Source organism: Anser brachyrhynchus (assembly GCF_964034855.1).
Source record: "Anser brachyrhynchus genome assembly, chromosome: 1".
Taxonomy (NCBI): domain Eukaryota; kingdom Metazoa; phylum Chordata; class Aves; order Anseriformes; family Anatidae; genus Anser; species Anser brachyrhynchus.
The window spans coordinates 159,218,151-159,233,721 of record NC_137694.1 but is presented as its reverse complement, the minus strand read 5'-3'; the positions used below and the strand labels follow the sequence as shown (position 1 = coordinate 159,233,721).

The 15,571-nt window shown below is 41.2% G+C and overlaps 1 protein-coding gene and 1 long non-coding RNA gene across 43 annotated transcripts in view; one reads left to right on the top strand and one right to left on the bottom strand.

Annotated features, from left to right (window-relative positions):
- GPC5 (glypican 5) overlaps positions 1–15,571 on the top strand; it is a 765,123-nt gene that overhangs the window by 13,494 nt on the left and 736,058 nt on the right. For 40 of the 42 annotated variants that reach the window (XR_013945420.1, XR_013945421.1, XR_013945422.1 and 37 more), the window contains exon 1: positions 13,504–14,175. The exons of 1 other annotated variant lie outside the window; for it this stretch is intronic. Coding sequence is in view for 34 of the 41 variants with exons in the window: in XM_080577236.1 (XP_080433362.1) it covers positions 14,019–14,175 (157 nt within the window). In the remaining 7 variants the exon portion in view is untranslated. Of the gene's footprint in view, positions 1–13,503; positions 14,176–15,436; positions 15,542–15,571 lie in introns of those variants that run through there. One more of the 42 variants, XM_080577249.1, reaches the window with a different exon arrangement.
- On the bottom strand, positions 5,677–14,561 carry LOC308188354. The gene is made up of 2 exons (XR_013945439.1): positions 14,462–14,561; positions 5,677–13,508 (listed from the first exon to the last, which is right to left on the bottom strand). It is a non-coding gene; the product is annotated as an uncharacterized lncRNA (long non-coding RNA).

Sequence of the window (15,571 nt, the reverse complement as noted above, 5' to 3'; positions counted from 1 at the left end):
TCGCCTTTACAAAAGGTACATGCAAAGGAGTCTTAGCAAAACAGTCTAAGCAATAAATGGGTAAAAAGTTATTTGCCTAGTAATCTAGAGGGTTTTAATAAAGCATAGCAGAACAATCAAAGGTGCATAAAAATATACATCTCGACTCCTTTCCTGTGCTGAAAGAGGGATAGAAGGAAATGCTGAGAGCTTGGTGCTGTAGCAGAGCTACCAAAGTAGTGTGAAGGCTGTGTAGTCTGTCAGCCAGAGACTCCATGCACCGCCCTTTTGGGGAGAGGGTGGGAGCCTTGGGGAGGGGGATGTTAAAGGACTGTTATTGGTGAAGATTTTGTTTGATTACAGCAAAGGACATTACCATCCTGAAAGGAGAAAACTATAAAAGCTGAATGGGAATTAAAATACATGTCCCTTCTCAGTGTTTTCTTAATACTGGCTTCCAACAGTGAGAAGGAAACCTGTTAAGATTTGCTTTGTGCCCAGAACAGAAAACCAGATCGATCAATCATCCTTAGGACTGTTGTTGTAACAATTGGTCTTTGTTACGGCTTCCATCAGACAGCGGTGCTGGTTCACAGTCCCAAACTGAGAAGACACTGCTTTGAAAGAAACATTCCTTGAGATTAAATGGTCCTTACCATTTGAATAAGACCAGGCATGGAAGCATGACTTCTTGAAGTCTTCTGCTCACCTGGGTTGCCAAGAATTTCCTGTTTGTGGGTGCCCTTTTTGGCCTGATGTACAAGTCCACTGGTATTTGGAGAAATAACAGCTCCTCACTATGCCAGAGTTCATGAAAGGTGTGCAGCTGGTGTGCAGTGCCAGCTTCATCGGGCAGCAATACTGCCTTGTATTGGTGATACCAAGCATGTGCAGCATGAGCTCACGCATTGCTTGTTGAGGAAAAGCACGTGCAGTATGGCTGTAACCTGTAGAACTGGTGCATTTATCACTGCATGAGTCTCCCAGACAATTTGAACACGGTCACAACAGTGGTTAGCTGCTTTACTCTCATTCACTGAGGAGAGATCTATCTTGATGTTACTGAGACTGGGATTAACATCTGTTGGCTTTGTGCTCCTGGTTTTTAGCCTGGAAGTCAATGCGTTACCTTACTCTGAGAGTTTCAGAAATACTAACCATGCAGCTGTTCATCCTTGATCGACCAGGTCCGTCTGTTCTAGTATCAGGATTATGCTTGCCTTTTTGCAAAGAGTTCTCATACTCCTTTTCTTAAGTCTGCCAATAGATCTGGAAGTGCAGCAGTTGCAACGAAGTCTAGGAACGTTCGTACACCTGGAAATTTAGTCCACTGTGATGCTAGTGTAAAATGAGGCTTTCTGCCTAAAATACCAGTGTATGAAGCATGCTTCTTGGTCAAATAAAGGAGTTTAGACTAAGCACCAGTACTAGTATGCAATGGAATGCTGTAGTACTGTACTAACAATGAAAGTGACTTAAATGTACAAACACAAATCTGCAAGAATGTGGCAAATAATCCAGAAATACGTCGATCTGGAAGCTCACAGATCTCAGCAATGTGGAACTAGGAGGGAATGTGTTAAGCAATGGGAGTGCTGGCAAAGATGAGTAAACGGGTGAGTCCCGTGTTTTATGAACAACATCTAGCAAAGTGTATATTAGGTCTTAAGAGCTGGAGACTTCATTAGGCTGCCCAAATGAAGTAAAATCACAACAAACTGGTGTCTTATGTGCTGCTTCCAACCCTTGTGCCCTTGGAGCTTCCAGTCTTCCCACCTAATTTGTCTAGGGATAGCAGAAACAAACTCAGAGGTACTTAGCTGTAAATTGATGGATTAAGCTCTCAAGACTTGAAGGAAAAAAAAACCAACATTTCCTCAGTGTGAGGTAAGTATTCCAAAACTTTTCTGGATGTATCATGAAGACAAAACTAAAGTGAGAACAGCGTTCATTCTAATAGATTTAACTTTATGTAGTTGAACTCAGTTACTTCTAACCTGTAGACGTCCTTTTGATGGAATATTTGATACCTTTTACCTCACATGCCAAACTGCCACATTGCAATCTGACTGTCCAGTACTTTGTGTGGGGAGGTTTCATGTTCATCTGTAGAACCTGCACAACACTATGATGAATGTGTGTTCAAGATGGGAAAGCCCCTTTTTTTCGTGTAAGGAGGTGTGGACTGCTGTAATATTTTGGCAAAGATATTTGTTTCCCCATGGGTTGTGACTCGGATTCCAAGCCTCAGGTTGGAGAGACTACGGAGAGGATCTTCCTTTGGACTTGTTGGTGGTTTTTTTTATGTAGGTATCAGGAATCCTGTTTCTAAACTTGCGTATACCTTTGCAAGGTCACTTACAGTTATCTCCAAATCAAGGAAATCATTGGACGTTGGCACAGCCAATGTTTCATGTTCTTGTTCTACCATAACCATGCTTTTCCAGATTTAGAATTTGTCATTGCAAGACATACTACTGTTGCACACTTACCTGTAGTTCCCCGTCTCACCATTTAGGTATAAATAAATAAAAATATTTTACAACATTATTTAGAATAAAGATTCTTTAATATTAAAATATAGTTTTGACTTGCTGTATGCAATTCAGTTTTCCAATAAATATTCCATGGATTCCACCAAACATAGGAGATATTTAATGAAGCTGCAGATGTTTACAATTTCTCTGATAGTTCAGACTTTTTTATTACAGCTAGCCTTTTCCTGAACATGCAAGGCCAAAAAGTAACTATACTTACTAATGACTTTATATCTTCATCCTTGAGGGGGCTGCGAAATGTTACAAACAAATCAGGAGCCTTCCTAATTTCTTCAAACTTAAGGAAATGGTATTTCTTCACAGCTGCTTCTCATTTCCCTAGTCTATGCTTTTTCTTACCATGTGTGTATGTCTGTGTATAGGTACATATGCCTATATTTACACATCCAAAAGATAAAGGGGAATGTTACTAATACACAAAAGCTGACATATTTTCACAATCGCAAAGAACAGGTTGGCTAGTAAAATGCCTTCCTGCATAGTATCTGCCACAAAAGATCAGGAAATGGAGAAAAAAACCTCACTGTTGCTTGACAGAATTTCTGTATTCCGTGCATATGTTATACTTACATTGCTGGTGGTGCGTGTGAAGCTAAAATCTTCCAGGAAAACCTGTCAGTTGAGAGGGGAAGAAACTTTTTGGCTTGAATGCATTTTCTGATGACTGAAATCAGCTGAGGACAGTGCAGGTGCTGAGCCTGGAGGTACACAAGATACACAAGTTTTCTTTTTCTTGAATTCCCTGAACTATTGGAAAGTTGAGCTTTTTCATTAGCTGGAGAACAATCGTAGAAAGATGCTCAAGTGTGTCCTGAGTGGTGTGGGGTGCAACTGGAAAAAATGAATGGGAGGAGAATATCCATTAAGGGATGTTTTTTAATTAATATATATATATATGTAATTGGTAATTTGAGTATTTCTAAAGTCACAGATGGTTGGTTGGAAGGACGTTGAGGGGGAAATGTTAGATTCTTCCCTGGGGAGCTGCTATTAGAGTTAGGATACTGAGTGAACACAGCCGTGGTATGACCTTGCCACAGCCCTTCTTATATTCTTATGGGGGAGTGTTATGTATTCCTTGATGGAGACATTATGGAATTGGTGGTACAATACTAAGAAAGCTAAGACAACTTAAATACTTGAAGTTGATCTTAGTTGATCTAATGAGATTCTTTCTCACTAGGGTCTATTTATCAGTTGTTACTTCAAAGCACTGAGTGCAATGTCATGCAAAGTGATAGTAAAAATGTGATAATCTTGATTCCTCTCTTTGTGATTTCCCCCTCCAATTTTATAAGAACTTGGTGGTTGTTCCGATGACCTGAGCCTTTGCCTCGTTCAGCATCTGCTAAAGGTTTGTAAGTTCCAGACTTAAGTTTTGCTGTGTGGTTGGCTTACCTCTAAGAGCTTTCTTCTGTAGTTGACAACAGATGTTGAGGTCTGTTCCAGTACCTCAGTACTGAAATGCTGTAACATAAACCGAGCTTACTCCGGGATGTCTTGCAGACTGAAATTAGCAGTACATATGGTTGTATGCTGGTTAAATATCGTAATAAAGTTGCCAGTTCATGTTGTCCAGGTTTCATCATCTTTGCTGACTGAATTCAGCAGGTGACAATGGCAGCTCACAACAGCTGACAAATTTGGCTGCCTCAGCTGAATTGGTACAGCTTAATAATGGAAAATAATGGGTAAAGTAGGGTCTGTGAGGAAATTAAATAGAGGGAATTAATGCAGATCTAGATTTCAAGATAAAAGTTCAAGATAAATTTTAAAATTTGGGCAAAATTATTAGATCTGATATCAAGGTATGCATTGTGCAGAACACTTTTTTAACCAGTATGCTCCGAAAGGACTATTTTTTCCTTTCTGCTGATTAATCTGTTCTTAAGTTTCCATTAAGTATTTGAAAATAATTGATATATTTGCTTGTAGTGATAAATGTGCAAAATTATTGAAGTCTTGTGTAAACTTGTTTGAATGAACTAGTACACAAGAACTATATCTGCTATATACCTCTACCAAGCACTCTGTCTCTAATTTAGGTGCCTAATAGAACTGAGAACTGGACAAGCTTCTAGTTAAATTTGTGCTATGTCATTAGAGGTAGAAATATTTTAAATACCCAACTTTCTTTGGTCAAATGCAAAGTCTTCAGAATTTTAATAGGATAAGTATTATAATATTGTGTCTTAAGAAACGAGGGAAACTCAGTGGTGACAGAACTTGCTTTGCATGTTGTGTTTTGTATAAACTGCTCTGGAATAGAAGTTAGCTAGCTGTTGCCATGTTCGAACAGTTGGTGGCTCCAATGCTTTGCAGCTGTCAGTATGCATAATGCCAAAATAAGCTAATTCAGTTCTAGCTGTATATATTGAACTAGTTAGAAACTTAGAGTGACAGACTTAGGAAATAGCCAAACACTCCCAGCTTGCACTTTAAGCCATTATGGAAGAACCCTTCTTAATATTTAAATAAGCACTAACTTCAATATTCCTGTCAAACTTAGGATAAAATGTTAAGAGGCTACCTTGCAAAATGCCAGTTCAGAATTGGTAGCAATGTTCCTGAAACCAGCACAGCTGACAGACCACTCCTACTCCATATTGCAGGATTGCACAGGCAAGACAGATGACAGCTATCCTGACCAAAAGTGGGGCAGGGGAAAATAGTCAAACAGCTTCTGGGGAAAAGGCAGAGAGGAGCATGTGTACTATGTAGTCAATCTTTAAATTGAGAGACAGGCAACTGCTTATATGCCTAAAAAGGGAAATGTTTTTGGCTTGAAACAAAGGGTTTAGAGGGCAGTGGAGTTTGATAGAGTAATATCATAACTTAAGAGAAGAGCCCATGCTGGTGAGCTGTCACTTTTGTTCATGTGACTGCATGAACATTTAATAAACAGAGAACTTGAATGGAATTGAGAACTTTGTAGAAAGTGTTAGTTCTAGAAATCTGGAAAAAGCCTTGGATAAAAAGTAGAAATTGGACTAGAAATTTCCAGGGATGTGTTGCATTTTTTGGGTCATTTTTTAACTTTTTGGTCCCTGAAAATGTAATTGAAGAGATGGAAAACTCTTCCCTGAGTTTACATGTTTTGCAGGAAAATGAAAATGTAGAATTAATTTCTCCTTTCTTAAAAAAAAAAAAGTTTAACTGAAGTATTTGTATTATGCCATCCTGAACTATTGTAGGTACCTTATGTTCCTGTTTTCATTTTTGCCTTGTTTGTCACCTGGTTTTGTATTACCATGTTTCCTTCTTTAAACTTCTGTAGCTTATCACGGAACAGCCCTGCTGGACAAAAGCAAGAGGAGACCAACCTTCAGATACGGTTTAGCCCTCAGAACTAGAGTGAGGTAGAGAGCAGCCTGAGAAGTCATAGGCTACTATGAGTCAAGGTTAGAGTGCAGTCTGTGTAGCTTTTCTATTTCTGTAGGGTTGAGTGTTACACCAATGAAGTTCACTTGGGGCAGTGGCAGCAGGGGGAAGCAGCATTGGCCATATGCAAACAAAATTCCTTGCAAAGACACCTTTTCTGTCTCCTGGAGGAGAAAGAAGAACAAAAATAGCCCTGCTGAGCAGAACTTGCATGACAGTTTGGATTGCTCTATAACATCATGCTATCTTTGCAATATTTCATCAAATGGTATATTCTAGCAAAATGATGCAAAAATAAGTATAATTCAACATGTATCTTCATTGTTTTGGCTTATAAAATCAAGATTTCTGAACTCTTCTGACTCTTCTTGATGTGTATAAAGTCATCCAGGACTTGCACTTAAAGACAAGGCTGGAGTGTAGTTAGAGGTACACTATTTCCAGGAATCATGAAAGAGAGCTGCTTTAGCTTTTCCTTTGAGCCTATAGAAACACTTCACAGATATGTTCTTTTTCCATTTTTTCTTATTTTAATATTTCTAGTATTTTAAGCTACCAAGTGTTCACGAATTCTGATGAAACCTAAGATTAAACTTAGATGCTCTGTATTGTCTTTACAGTGCTTTGGAATGCTAGGTGGATAACAGTAGGCTAACTTTTCTAAATATTTACATGCTGTAATGTCCAATACTTGTTCGTAGAGTGGGTTTGTAAGACCCAAAGTAGGTATTCCTCACTCACATGCAATATTTAGTTTCCATGAAATGTACGTTAATGCTATTGACGAGCTAGGAAATGCATGCAGTTCAGAGATCCTTTTCCAGGGTATGCCTTGAGCTAGTCAGCTCACTAACTGGGAGGGGTTCCAGCTTATAAAAGATTTTTTTCCTATGCAAGAGGAAACTCAGTTTCTTTGGGTGGTGATAAGGGGTGGTATCTATGTATCTACATAACTATGCTGTTTTTCATTTTTTTATAATGAGGACCTAGGCCTAACTATTTCCACACATTAGGTTATCTGTTTACAAAGTGGAGAACTAAACGAGAAGTACAACTTAATAGGTAGTTCAGGAACAGCAGAAAACCTTGTAGTTTTGTGGCTGGTTTTGTTTGAAGTAATTAAACTTCCACTTGAAGCTTTTTCTGTAAGAGGCATTTCTGATCTTATACCTGTAACTCCCCAGAAGTACCCATTAACTAGTAAGTAGGGGCAGGTAGACATTCGCATCATTATATACAGTGTGGTTTTTGTGAAATGTAAGGTTGGAAATTGACTTATGTTTTGAAATTCCTTACCAAGGTCATAAATGCTTTATGTGGTGGTGTAAATTGCATCTTGTTAAATACACAGTGATTTATGAAGAGAGCATGAGATGTAGTTAGGGAGGCTCAACAGCCCTTCAATGAAAGTTACAGCTCTATTTTTGTTTATTTATAGTGCAGAAAGAGATCTGCACTAGAACTTCAAGATGAAACACTTGATCATAAGTCAAAGGAGACTGGAGTCCAGTACTGACTTCCAGTACCTCAACTTGGTGGATTGAAGTTCTATTCTCCTTCAGGCCAGTTGCTACAACTATTATAACACAACTACTATAGTATGTGTTGGGATAAACTCCGAAGGACTTTGTGCAGCCTTATCACTTTCAAAATAAACTAATATCTGGTATGTTCACCTGGGAGAGGTGTGGAAGGCTTGAATCATGCCAAACATAAATGCTGCCAGATTCTTTTGTTTTGAATGTGTTAATGGGACTAAAAACAAAAAATGGGTGCAAACACCCTCATTGATATTTGATCACAAAACGTGACAATTACAGCATTTTGGACTGAACTCTAGATTTGGAAGGTGTTCCACTTAATTTATGGATTCAGGTGGGACCTAGTGACTAGGTATAGGTCACCTGCTCAACACTGGCAGGGTGTAGTTACTAACAGTCTGTTTCTAAACTAAAGTGTCAAGAACCGTTACTGACGGAAACTTAAGCCCTCATTGACTTCTGGCAGTGCCTAGGTTTGTCTAAATGACAATTTAGAATGACTGAATTCTGTATTTAATGCCAATGAATCAGTGCCCTTTAACTGCCTGGATTACATCTCATAAATCTGGAACTAGGATTCCAGGTTAGGAAGAAATAAAGTGATAAAGTGTTGATCCCTACTAGCAGGACTTGGTGCAGAATAAAACCTGAGAGATGCGGCAGGATTGTTTTCAGTTTTGTTCTACAAACAGTAAACCATACTATGAAAAACATGAGAGCTGAGGGAAAAACACCAAAGAGGGTCGTAGCTCTGTGGGTTGTTTTTTTTTTTTCATTTAGGACTGAAATTGCGCTCTGTGCAAACTATCTTTTTTAACTTTTGGTGCCATTTTAAGTAGAATGAATGTAACTCTAGTTTGCTATTTACCTTGGAGCTTGTATAGGTACGGTTCACACATAACTGCAAGACAAAACAAACACTTGAGATTTACAGTTGTTCAGAATTTAATAAATCAATAAAATAAAGATCTTTTTTGTTGTGGGATGCTCTTTTTTTTTGCATATTTGGGCCCTCCTTCCCCACTTGTAGAAAGGGGGAATGCTAAAATTCATGACAATATAAGCACTTAATTCAGTTGCACAAAGTTGAAGGATCAAGTACGTTGTTCAGATGCAAGGCCTGTGGATTATACCTCTTACAGCTTTTCATATTCTCTTCACTTAAAAAAAAAAAAAAAAGAAGCTGGGCATCAGCTACAGAGTTGGAATAAATGCTTCACCAGTTGCAAGGGTGTAAGGAATAGTAACATTCACCATGAATGATGCAAATTACAGTATGAGCACTTATACATGTGAATGTTGATTTATCTGCTAATTCATTAGGATGGTGCCTGGTCCTCTTGTTGAACAAGTATCTGATTGCAAAGTTTTCTTGGGCATCGGTGTTCTGATGAAGTAAAAGTAATTCATACATCACATGTGGACTAAGGGAAATAAATTCACCTCTCTAGGCATGATGAGATTTGAATATTTTATCAACTGGTAGGTATGGTTCTCCCTTTGTGACATGTAGGAAAAAGCATAGGTGCTCCCTGTGTCTTATGTTCTTAGGGGTGACCAAAATAGTGTGTTAACCTTGTGTAAATCTTTCAGAGTATTTAAGTATCAACAGAAGTGCATGTTTTTTTCAATACTGATGTTGGTAAATGGTGATATTGAATGTGGACTTTTTTTATATTAGGATCAGAATGCAGAGCTGTACTTCAGTTACATGACACCTACCTTTCTTTGTTGCATGTGAGTGTTTTGTGTAAGTTGCTGCTTTCCTTTGCTGCAGTCTTCCTTACTGGGCATTCCCTCTTAGAGAAACACTGCAGATGGTCTTGTCTGATAATGTCTTAATTGGATGGGCCTGAATTAAATATCTTGAAAGCAAGACAAGTGATACTAATCAAAAGGAAACAGTAAGAACGTTCAACAGGAGGATATCTGAGGAGGTCCCCATGGGAACACTATACCTAGGTGGTAAGAAGTACTTTTGAAAGTACATTGATCGCTGAGCCATGCTTGAAGTGTAAATTATTAATTAAATAAAACCTGTATGAAAAAAATATGTACCCAATTACATTGGGGATACAACATTCCCCTGTGAATGCTTGAACTCATAAATTACTGTAAAGAACCGAAGCTCTTCTAGGCAGGCAGCATGCATTGCCTACACTTCTAAAACCACTTTTCCCTTTAAGGGAAGCAGTGATTTAAAAAAAAAAAAAAAGTTGGGGGGGAGGGGACAAGGCTCCTCCTGCCCGCCCGCAGCCGGCAGGGGGCTGCCCCCGGGCCGTGACCGGGAGCGGCGCTGCTCGGGGGCCGGCGGCGTTTTGGGGACCCGGCCCTGGTAGTATCGCGGGGAGCGGGGCGATGCCGCGAGGAGATGCGCAGGGACGGGGAACGGGGACACGAGGGGTGGTCGGGGCAAAACGTATGGGGGGTAAGCGTCGGTTAACGTTCTGCAGTAATAGCAGAAGGGCGTTCGTTATGTGGTTTCCACAAAGGATGGACCCCGTGGTACGGAGCCGTGTGGGAGCAGTTCTTGAAGAGCTGCTGCCTGTGGGCAGCCCCCGCAGGATCAGTTCGGGCAGGACGGCATCCCGTGGGGGGGACCCCACGGGGAGCAGGGGCAGAGAGTGACCGTGAAGGAGCGGCGGAGGTGAAGTGCTATAGACTTACCGCAGCCCCCATTCACTGTTCCTCTGCGCTGCTTGGGGAGAGGATGTAGAAGAGGTTGGGGAGAGGGGAAGGTGTTTTTAGTTTGCTTTTATTTTCTCACCGCTTTAGTCTGTTAGCGATAGGCAATAAATTGTATTAATCTGTCTATATTTAGTCTGTTTTGTTTGTCACAACAGTTACTGAGTGATCTCCCTGTTCGTATCTCAACCTATGAGCTCTTTCCATTGTATTTTCTCCCCCATTCCTCTGAGGAGGGGAGGTGAGAGAGTGGTTGTGGTGGAGTTCAGCTGCCCAGCTGAGTAAAACCCATCACAGTGGGGTGTGGTAGGGTGTGGGGGTGGTGGTGGTGGGAGAAAAAACGACCATGCTCTGTTGTTACCAGCAATTATTTCCCCAGCATTTTGTATCAGCTGTCTCCATGTTGATTATTAACTGTAATTACAAAGAATAAAACAACAACAACAACAAAAAAAAACCTGTTGTTAACATTTTCATTTTGGTAAAATTTAATAGCTCATTAAGAAAATCCACACTTTGACCTGTACTTGTGAACACATTCTCAAACTTTCATAATACTGATACGAACTCTTCCAGTGCTGCAGTTAATGGATCCTTAGATGAGCTAAACTTAGAGATGAGTGCAATTTTACTGGCCTCATAAATTTATGAGGTCATTGGTAGCAGAGTAAGGTAGTGTTATGAATCCAAATGGTGCATAGCTTTTACTTCTTGTTTACTAGCATAATTAGCTCAACCTAAAGTAAGAGGAGAAAAAAACACCTTAGTAACTGTAGAATAGTTCTGCATAACTGGAGGAAATATATATATATATTATATATAGTTCCCTGTTGTTTCTTCAAGGAGCTCCATCTGTGTGCTAGGATCCCCCACTCTGTTCAAAGCAAAAGGACAGTGTTGGAATTAAGAACTTATGAAGAGCTCTGGTCATTAGACCAGAAATAGATGTATGGAATTTGCCACAGGGACATGGTGTGAATGTACTAGTCAACACAACAGTCCATGGTCTTGATAAAGCTTCCTTAATTGCTATGATGCATGTAAAAATAATAGTTATGACTCAGCACCAAGAAAGCTTTGAAGAATGACTTAAAGGAGAATGAGAAAGCTTAACGGATGTTTGAACTACTTTCAGATACATGAAGCAAAACAGGAGGTAGCATGAAAGTATTTCCTCACTTCAGAAGTTGAAGATGGAGGCAGGTCTTGTAGTGGGAACATTTTTTTTTTTGCATCATTGGTGAGATGGGAACAGTAAAGGGATATGCAATCAAAGACTTGTTTGACTTGACAAAAAGAATGTGCAAAAAGTAGATGTGGATAAAGCAACGGGTCAGGAAAGTTATTTTTGTAGCAGCTCTCTGAAAGGATCCAGTCAGGGAAGGCAGCACAGCCAAATAAAGGGTTTCAGTATTTGCAAGCAAGATGGCAGTCTTAAGAAGACAATGTTAGATATGTAGGTAAGTAGGAAACTTAAGGGCTGTATGGCCAAAATAAGAAAGTCTCATTTTAGCTTGATGAGATTCAGAGAGGAGAGTTGCACTAGAGACTGAGGTAATGTAGTGTTTTTGTTCATGATGATGAAAGCAAAATGAGAATGTGTGAAAGTGCTATTCTTTATAGTCATTCTGAGCTGAGAGCCAGATACCAGTGAGGGGACACTAATGTATATGTCAAAGCTTTGGTCAGGAAAAGAGGCAAGACTAGCCTAATGCTGATGTTTTCTCTCACCAAGTTCCTGTATATCCTCATGTTACAATAAGAAAATTCCTTTCTTATGCGTAGTGTTGCACATATGCAGAAACTTTGTCCAGAATATTTGTTTCATAAAACATATGAGCTAGAAGATATATATATATGTATTTCTATAACACTAAAATCAGGAAAGATTCAAAGCGTAAAACCTGCAAGAAAAATAAATTGGGTCTCTTTATTAGGCTAAAGTTAATTGTTTCCTTCATAGCTGTTATGCTAAAGTCATTTAGAACAAACAAAAAACCCACAACAAAACAAAGTTTTGTACTAAACTTGAATCTTCTTCACCTCAAATGAGATAGCTAAAAGATGTATATACAACTTCTTTCCAAAAAACCCTCACTTTCCCCTTAATTTGTAGAATTGGAGGGTAGAGATTTCAATGAGTTGTAACTGGCAGAAGATGGGATCAGTTCGATGTCAGTCCCTGGAGTCCAGGATCATCTGTTGCTGTTGGCAAACTACTGTGCAGTTGTGATGTAAACAAGAAACTTGCATTTTTTTTTTAAGTAGGAATACTTGTATTTCTTATCCTGCAAGACTTTTCCCCTCTCCTAATTTTCATACGTTTATTGTGAATGCTGTGCATGTCTTATGTTAGGTGTTGAAGTTGGCGTTTCACGATTCCCAGAATTTCCTCTACAATCTTTGAGTTGCTGAATAAGATCCCCCACTTCCTGGCTCCCACATCCAAATTGTTTTCCTCAATGTTATTTTTCAATATTTAAGAGTATTGTATTTAAGAACTTGTGCTCTACTGGCTGACAAGGGATTTGTTGTCCATTAGCAGCTTACAGACAAGGTATTGCATTTTTAATTATTTCTATTTTGGTCGAAAACAAATTTTTTATTTGCAGGGGTACATCATGTTCTGCTTTCCCCTCTTTTTCCTCATAAAGGGCCCCAAATATCTTTTGCTGTAGTTTGCTTTATCAAAAGATTGTAACCTGTCATCTGCGCTCACTCTTTATATTAAATGTCATGGTTCTGTTTACCAACAGAAGAGCAGTAGAACAAATTCTGTTAAAGGACATTTCAAATAATATATGTTGGAATGTGCTGACAGAAGAAAACTACCAAGTCCATGAGCATAGATAAATAAAAAAAGGAAATGCTGGTTCTTTCCACTTGTTACGAATTGTCAGTCAGTACATGGGATGTCAGTATAATTCCCTTTTCTTATTGCTTTGCTCAGCAGTGAAGTAGTTGATTTCTAATGCAGTTTTTAATAACTGATGTGTCAATTTGTTACCCTTATTCAAAGGGATGTGTAGAATAATTCACACGTTCTCCACGTTTTCTGCAGTCTTGCATTGAAACTGCTGCCACAGTTAAAAGATTTAAGTGAGAGCTAGGATAGACTGATGTTGTAAAGTTCTGAATGACCACCGGCAGTTTCGAAACTTAGTAAGAAAATATTTCCAGCTAAATGGGGTAAGATACATCATTAAAACTTGTGGGCTTCATAAGAGAATCCAACTTGAGGGGATTCTGAATTCTGGCATCAAGGGAGCAATTTCAGAGATAACCTTGGTTTCTCCGACAGCTATCACTGGACGTTGGCTTCTAAGATCAGAGATTTTGTAAACCAGTCCTCTGTCACGTTTGCCTATGAAAACCGAAATTTTTGAAGTTACCTTGGAGGCAGCTGAGTTTTTGGAGTCACTCTTCAGGAAAGCGCGAGCCTGGCATCAGAAGGCGAGCTCACAAAACCGATCCGCGGCCACTGCTGCCAGCTGTGAGCCCGTCGTACAGCGTCTCTAAAAGCAGGTCGCTTTAGGGCTGTCCTAAAGGCGGTTCCTCGGGCTTCCTCCTCACACAGCGCTGCGCTGCCCCTTCCCCTCACACCCGTGCTGCGGGGGTCTCCTCCTCTCCTCTCCCTTCAGCGCCGCTCCCCGGCTCGGACGGGCCCTCCCCAAACCCCCATCCCCTCAGAGGCTACCAGAGGCGGCCAGCCCCTTCCCTCGGAGGGGCTCCGGGGACCCCCCTCGCACTCTGCGGGCGGGGACCGGGGGAGGTCCCGTCCCTGTCCCCGTCCCTGTCCCCGTCCCGTCCCCGTCCCGCCCGCAGAGGGCGACGCTGGCGGCCTCCCCCCGCCGCCTCGGCTGCTGGCGGGGCCATGGCGGGGAAGAGTCTCGGCGTCGTCGTCCTGCTCCTCCTGGCCGCCACGGCCGCCCTCGGGGCAGGGGAGCCGCGGGGCTGCGAGGCGGTGCGGAAAGTTTTCCAGCTGCGACAGCTCGGGCCCCTCCGGGGGGTGCCGGACTCGCCGCGGGCAGGTAAGGGGGTCTCCGGCCCCTTCCTCCGGGGAGGAGGCGCTGCCCCGGGGAGGGGGCTTCGCCCAGCCCGGGGGTCGTGGTGCCGCTGGACCGGGGCGAGGAGAAGCCGGGTTAGCCCTGTGCAGAGGGAGAGGGGCTTGCACCGCTGTAGCTGTAACTCAGTAAACTCCCTCGGAAAGCAACGTGTTAAGTAGCAGGACTGGGAGTGCAGCCCAGCGTTATGCGGGCAGCGAAACTTTGTAAGCGCGTGCAAAGTGATGTGGCAGATCGCATCAAGGAGACCTACCTTCTGGGGTCTGCTGCTTGCTTGCTTGCTTTCTCCAGCCGTGTGAGTACCTCGGTTGGGTTCAGTGGTGCTCCTCACAAACTTAAAATGAAGACCTGCGTGTAAAATCCATTCGTCTTTAGGTGTCAGGCATGCTAGTAAATGCGAGTCAATGCTTTCCTGGCAGAAAATGACTTCTGTGTGCAGCGGGAGCTGAATTAACATCCACCCTACTTGGAAACATCAGCTGTCTCCTCCTTTGCTTAAGTTGATCTGCGTAGTTTTTATTCATCCTGCGAGTTGCGATAAGGCATGCTGTGTTTATTCCTTGAGAAATCACTTCAAAATACAGCTTTTTAAAGACTCTGGTTTGTAAATTGTGCACTATAATGCTGAGTTATATTTAAGATTATCTGTTATATTTCGGTCACCAGTACTTATAATAATATACATAGCCTTCTTACTTTGTCTCTAGCTAAAGATTTTATCATCTTCACAAAAAAAGGAAATAATCGCTATTGTTGGAAAGCCTGGCTGGATGGGTACTGTGCAAATAAAGATATTTTATCTGGAAACTGAAATCTGAGTCGAAGCCCTGTCAGTGATTTAAATGTTTGGTGTTGATTAATTGCGTGAATGACATCAGGATGAATGATAGAGCTATTGTGGTTGTGTTCTCATTACATAGTCTGGTGTAGCTGTTGCACTTTCTTTTGCCATTACCATTTGTTCTGGCACCAGACATTCACTTGTGTACTGCAGACAGGGAAGAAACGTGTTGCCTCCAGAGGAAACAACTGTAGTACTTTATGCACGTTCCTTCTGCCCTGCTTCTGTCTTCCCCCCTTTCTCTATAAGTTTCATGCCACCACTCATTTTCTTCTTTTGACTTTTCTGAATTTCCTGATCCGAAGCAAAAACCGGTTTTGTGCAGAGTAGCAGAATGCCTTTCTCGTCTGGTGCCCTGCGAGCAGCGGTCAGCAGGAGGTGCGGTGCAGCCGTTCGCTCTTTGAAGGAGTTGTGGTGCTGTGGGCAGCGTGAAAACCTCAAGGAGCCGAGCACATGCACGATTTCTTGCTTTGAGTATCTTTGATCCCAGAGGTACATGAAACAAATGGTTCGGAACGCTAA